Raw genomic sequence first — 6375 nt, 5'->3', positions numbered from 1 at the left:
ACCAAAATTGTTATTAAAAAACATCCAAAAATGGCGTTGAAAATGATGGTCGTTTTTCGCTTATAAACAAATGAAGTAACTTTGACGCTAATAACTATATCGTTTTACTGATTTGTGTGTGTGATATTTCGATAGTTGATATTTTTACGCGTATTTAAAAAAAAATCGTTATCCTACGTTACGTACAAGCCGATATAATTTTGTTTTTTTGAAAATTCGCAGCTCCTTTCATTATTAATATTAAGATCTGAAACTGTGGGGATATGGAGTAGAAGAGTTACACTTTCATCAAGAAAAGTTTCGAAGAAATTCAGTATAGTATAGCATTATTTACAGAGTGTTAAAGAAAGGTTTCGTATGTCAAGTACATNAAGACCGGTGGTGGGGGTAAGCGGGCCGCAGCCGCTGCGCTCGGCGGCGACTCGCGCGCGTAGCGTCATTTTCACTTCAAATTCATAAAAATGGCATTATCTCGGTTAATATTGATTGTATTGAGACGTTTTTGTTTTTAATTTGGGATAGCTCGACGAGCTCTTTACGATTCTGTCCTCAGAAAACCTATTAACGTTAATCTATCTGCTCAAATCTTGGCAATCTTTTTTATATATCGTTTATTAATAATTTCTGATGATTTATTTATGCAGTACTGTACACATGCATTATTGTTAGAACAATTTCTTGATGTTACTGCAAAATAATANTACTACTTCCATTTTATCAATGCATACAGTTTGCAAAAACCAATGGTAGTAGGAAAAATGCATTATATGTATTTAGTTATGATGATTATGAATATTAAAAGTATTATTACAGTAGTAATTAAGAGGTGTAAGTAAAAAGGGAATGTTTTATAGAAGTATATATTTTTTTTATTAGTTTCAATATCATGTTCTCTGTTTTTTTGTAGGTACATTTTCATCGTCAGTAATAATATAATCGGGAACAATCTCATCAGACATATTCTCATCATCACAAATATTAAGTAAAAACATATTTTCTGGAACATCGTCATTTTCTTTTTTGTTTACAAAATCTTCTTCTACAACAGCATCATTGATATTATCGCATGATTCCCCGTAACATTTGGCACATAATCGCGTACATTTTAAACCATGTTTTTTACAACCATATGATGATGCTGTTGTAGAAGATTTTTTAAACGAAAAAGAAAATGACGATGTTCCAGAAAATCCGTTCCAGAAAATCCGTCGTCGAAATCATCGCCGAGCGTCTCGTGCCTATAATGTCCTTACGCCCCTGTCGGGCGTATATGGCTGTCTGTCTCTATCTTCGCTCCTCTTCGATCTCTTTCTTCTGACGACGACGTATAGTGAGCTGCACTCTCTCTCTCTCTCTCTCTCTCTCTCTCTCTCTCTCTCTCTCTCGGTGAGTACATACATAGATGTGTATTGTGTCGCTCTGTCATTTAGAGCTGTCTTCTGCCGTTTATTGCCCTTCGGGGCTGTTTTCTTGCAGTTGAGATCTTTGCCTTGCTTTTTCTGGCTTAACATATTGTATCACCTAAGAAGAGTATCGTCTGGTTTGCGCTGAGTGCCTGCCTGTTTTTTTGCCTACTGGTTTTTGTGACTTCTACCGTTATCGGATTCTGGTTGCGCATGTGTGAGAGTTGAGCGTGCATCGCGCTTATTGGCGGATTTCGTGGAAACGGCTCAACCGATTCTCAGAGGCTCTGATGTCTAGGAAGGATTCTCCCTTACCGATGTCGGCGGGAAGAGGCGACGGGGAAAGTGCGAGCCCGCGTGTGCTTTCTCGTGTGTCGAGTGCTAGCAGCATTGCAGACAAACTCACTGCTACTGCTTATATGTCTGTATCCAAAATTAATGCACTTAAGGCGTCTATTAATAGACATAATGATAGCATTTCAGGGCTGTTGTTGTCTAGTAAAGAGTCTGTGGATAGACGCAAAATCATTGAGTCCGCTTTTAGGGCTTGCAAGGAGGCGTTCTTGGAAGTTGCTAATGCATTGACTTTCTCGCTGGAAGATCGAACTACGCCTGTTGACGACATTAAAANAATAATTACTGAGGCTTTGAATCAAAATGGGGGGATGTTTCATACACACATGAGCAGTGACTTACTGGATTCACGTGAGCGGAGGAGCAATCGTGACTCTTATGCGTCAGTGGTAAGTTCTGGCAATGGCAGGGTTCGTGTTTCGAGGGGCCCGACTGTTGCTGTGCCTGAGACCACTTCTTTCTTGGTAGTGCCACAAGATGAGAACTCCGACAAATATACATTGTCGCAGAAAACCAAAGACGTGCTACGACAGGTTTTAAAACCATCTGAATGCGAACTGAAAGTCAACAGAGTGTCCTTTGCCCAGAAGAATGGAGTCAGAGTTGAAGCTTTCGCACCAAATATGCAGAAAATTAAAGCGCATCCTGGACTTGCTCGGGCGGGCTTGAAGGTGGTTGAAAATATGAAGTCCAATCCTCGGCTTATCATTTATAATGTTCCAGAAGAAATGACATCGGATGATATACGTGAGGAATTAATTGCACAAAATTTAATCGGTGTTAAAGAGGCTTACATCAAGATCATATACATATATCCAATCAAGCCCGGAAAGCGATCTAGAAATTGTGTAGTGGAAGTGTCACCTTCGGTACGCAATGCGCTTTTTAAAGGAGATCGTATTTTTTTGAGATACTCTGCCTGCAGATTTGCAGACCATGTCAGAATTCTTCAATGCTATAATTGTCTGAATTTTGGTCATTTGGCCAAATTTTGTAAAAAAAGCTCCGTGTGTGGGCATTGCGGAGGAGGACACCAGATGAGGGACTGCAGTAACTTGGAGGAGGCTCCTAGGTGCGGTAACTGTTCGGCTAGTGAGACTTTTTCTGCGGGAGATTTGAACCATGTGGCCACTGATACTAAAAAATGTCCTATTCTCTGCCGGAAAATTAAAGACAAAATTTCTAACATTGATTATGGCCAGTAGAGATACTAATGAGGATTTTTTGATTTGTCACGTAAACTGCCAATCACTTTTTGCCCACTTCGATGAGTTTAAGCTGTTCTTCAACTGCTCTCAATATCACATTATTTGTCTCTCAGAAACTTGGCTGAAGCCTAATTTTTCTGATAGTATGGTTAGCTTATGGGACTATACACTTCACAGGCATGATAGGGTTGGAAGAGGTGGAGGTGGAGTCGCCTTTTACATTCACAATTCTTTGAGTGCCACCATCTTAAAAACTTCTGATGCACTATACTGCCGCAAGCCCGAATACATTATCGCTGAAATCGTCCCTTCAGGTTCTGTCAAGTTGTTGCTAGCTGTTGTATATAGACCACCAAATTGCGGCTATCTACAAGACTTTGAAGACACCTTTCTCGATCTTCAAGTCCATTACAGACATTCCATCATCTTTGGCGATTTTAATGCGGATATGCTTGTCAATTCCTATGACAGTAATCAAATAACTACGTTTGTTCGATCTTCTGGACTTTATTTGGTCCCCTATCAAGCAACACACAACTTGCAACATTCTAGCACTTTGCTAGATCTTTGTATTATCGATGATCCCGACAAACTTATTGAGTTCGGACAGCATGATGTGACTTTCTTATCTGCGCACGATTTGATTTTTATAAAATATAAACTGCGTGTTGACAGAGTATGTGACAGAATAACTACCTGCAGAAATTTTAATCTTTTTAATGAAGATGCTTTTTTTCAAGATATTGCAAATATTGACTGGAGTGAGCTAATGTCATCGATGTCTCTTGATGAGAAGGTTAAAATTTTAAATTCTACTCTTCTCGGATGTCTGGATCATCACGCGCCTCTTCAAAGAATATGCTTCAAGAAACTCCCTGCACCTTGGCTTACCTTGGACATCAAAAACGCGATGAAGGAAAGAGACAAAGCGCGCAGGAAATGGCGCAGAAACGCTAGGGAGGACTTATATCATGACTTCAAGAAATTGAGAAATGAAGTTCAAAAAGTGGTTCGCACTGCACGAAGTAACTATTATATGTCCCTCTTTACTAATATTAAAGATCCTGGCTCTATTTGGAGCAATTTAAGACACCTGGGGCTTGTAAAAGCTAAGAATACAATTAAATGTCTTTCTCATTCTATAGACACACTGAATGATTTCTTTGTTAGTGCCGCGGGAGGTTATGATGGTGTGATAAATGCAGAGGACTTAAACTCCTCATCCGCGATTTTCGACGACTCAAAATTTTATTGGGAGCTCGTAACTCCGTCAGAAATTAATAGAGCTTTCTCCAGGATTAAAACAAATGCTATTGGTATAGATGGTATAGCTAGCAAAATTATTAAGCTTGTCTTACCTTGCATCGTGCCTGTGATTGAACACATTTTTAACTTTTCATTGACACACGGTATTTTCCCGGACTGCTGGAAATCCTCAATTATTTGTCCGATACCGAAAGTGAAAAATCCTTCTTTGCCACTACACTACCGGCCTATAGCAATACTTCCTGCAATATCTAAGGCTCTCGAAAGAATTGTCTGTGTGCAGATNCAAAACTATATGGAAGGAAATAATCTTTATGATTCTCACCAGTATGCATACCGAAGAGGACGCTCGACTCAGACTGGAATAATTAAGTTATTAGACGATGCAAGATATGCTGCTGATAAAAGAATGGTCACTATCACTGTTTTCTTTGACCTGTCTAAGGCCTTTGACAGAGTGCAGCATCACATTCTTTTGAAGAAACTTGAGGCTTTAAATTTTTCTAACAACGCGCTGCGCTGGATTCATTCTTATTTATTGGGAAGAACTCAGGTTGTCAAGGATCCCGTCAACTCTGGTCTTTCTCGGCCAATTTCAATGAATGTGGGTGTTCCACAGGGCTCTGTTCTTGGGCCATTATTATTTATATTATATCTACATGACTTTAACACTACTTTAAATTTCTGCAAATACAGCTTCTATGCGGATGATTTGGTCATATACTATCACTGTGATTCACGCGATTTGCTACTGGGTATTGAGAGTTAACTGTGATATTAAAAGCATAGTTTCCTGGGCCTTGCAGAACAAACTTTTGCTGAACTGTGACAAAACCCAGGCTATCATCTTAGGATCTGCTAGATACATCAACGCAATCAGCCGGCAACAACCACCTCTTATAATAGTTGAAAACACACCGGTTCAGTACATGTCTGAGGTCAAATATCTTGGCATTACCATTTCTAGCTCTCTCTCTTGGGAAAAACATGTCACAAACACAGTTAACAAAATTAAAAGAACACTCTATCAACTAAAGTTGTGCAAAAGTCTACTACCGCGAAAACTGAAGGAAAGACTTATCATTACACTGATATACCCTCACTTGGATTACTGCAGTTGCGCCTTTACGGATATAACTGCAGAACAGAACCTACGTCTTCACAAAGCATTCAATGCTTGTGTGAAATTTATTTTCGATGCTCGTAGAGAAGAACACGTTACTTCGTACTACAACGCCTTACAGTGGCTCAATGTCAGTTACCGTAGGAGATACTTCGTGGGTTGCCTTATACACAAGATAATTATTACACAACAACCTAGTCTTATTTTTGAGACCTTACACTTTCGTGAGGCGCCAGTACGTAATATGAGAACAGCAGAGGACACTCTTGTTGCGCCGTTGTGTCGCACGGAAATGTACAAGCGCTCATTTTTGAGCACTGCGATTAGCGTTTGGAACAGCATTCCTTCTAATGTTAGAATGATTACCTCCTTTGGTCTCTTTAGAACTATGTTTCACAGACTCTTGCTGGATGATGCCAGCCACTGATTTGCTTTTTTTTCGCTAGCTTATTTATTATTTTTTGATTCTTTCATTATGTACTCATTTCTTTTTGCTTTCTCTTATTATATTTCCATATAGATGATTTTCTGTGCTATTGGCTACTTGCTTTGTTATTACTTTGTTTCTTGCTTCTTTTTTATGTAATTTCTGCTTTTTTTTGTAATTATTATTTTTTTTTGTGCGCTTAAGGGGACCCTGTCCCGGAGCGCTTTAATAAATTACGCTTTCTCTCTTTCTCTCTCTCTCTCCGCGCTGAAAAGAAATAACAGAATAGCCGCTAAGCGGCCAGCACGGCACAAAATGATGTTACTGAAACGCAATTGCACCACCTAAGATACGCTGAAAATAATAGGAACAAAATTTACTTTGTGTGTGTGTGTGTGTGTGTGTGTGTGTGTGTGTGTGTGTGTGTGTGTGTACATTTCAATATATCAAATATTTGCATATATAACATAGGCGCTATGCGCCTTCACAAAATTAGGTGTATTCGCTTGCGTTACGCGGCCTAACGAGTTGCTCTCCTTAAATAATGGAAGAGACGAGCTCATTGCCTCCTGTGCCGGCCGGAACTATGTTCTT

The 6375-nt window shown here is 39.4% G+C and overlaps 1 protein-coding gene across 1 annotated transcript; it reads left to right on the top strand.

Moving 5' to 3' along the window:
* Nucleotides 1-2794: 2794 nt before the first annotated feature.
* Nucleotides 2795-5781, top strand: LOC109861785. The gene is made up of 6 exons (XM_020441593.1): nucleotides 2795-2849; nucleotides 3079-3435; nucleotides 3706-3990; nucleotides 4111-4809; nucleotides 4928-5156; nucleotides 5349-5781. Exons 1-6 carry the CDS (start codon nucleotides 2795-2797, stop codon nucleotides 5779-5781), a joined length of 2058 nt encoding a protein of 685 aa, XP_020297182.1.
* Nucleotides 5782-6375: the final 594 nt, after the last annotated feature.

Source organism: Pseudomyrmex gracilis, unplaced genomic scaffold, assembly GCF_002006095.1.
Source record: "Pseudomyrmex gracilis isolate BER0280 unplaced genomic scaffold, ASM200609v1 scaffold_1033, whole genome shotgun sequence".
NCBI classification, from domain to species: domain Eukaryota; kingdom Metazoa; phylum Arthropoda; class Insecta; order Hymenoptera; family Formicidae; genus Pseudomyrmex; species Pseudomyrmex gracilis.
This window is presented reverse-complemented; position numbering and strand designations above follow the sequence as displayed.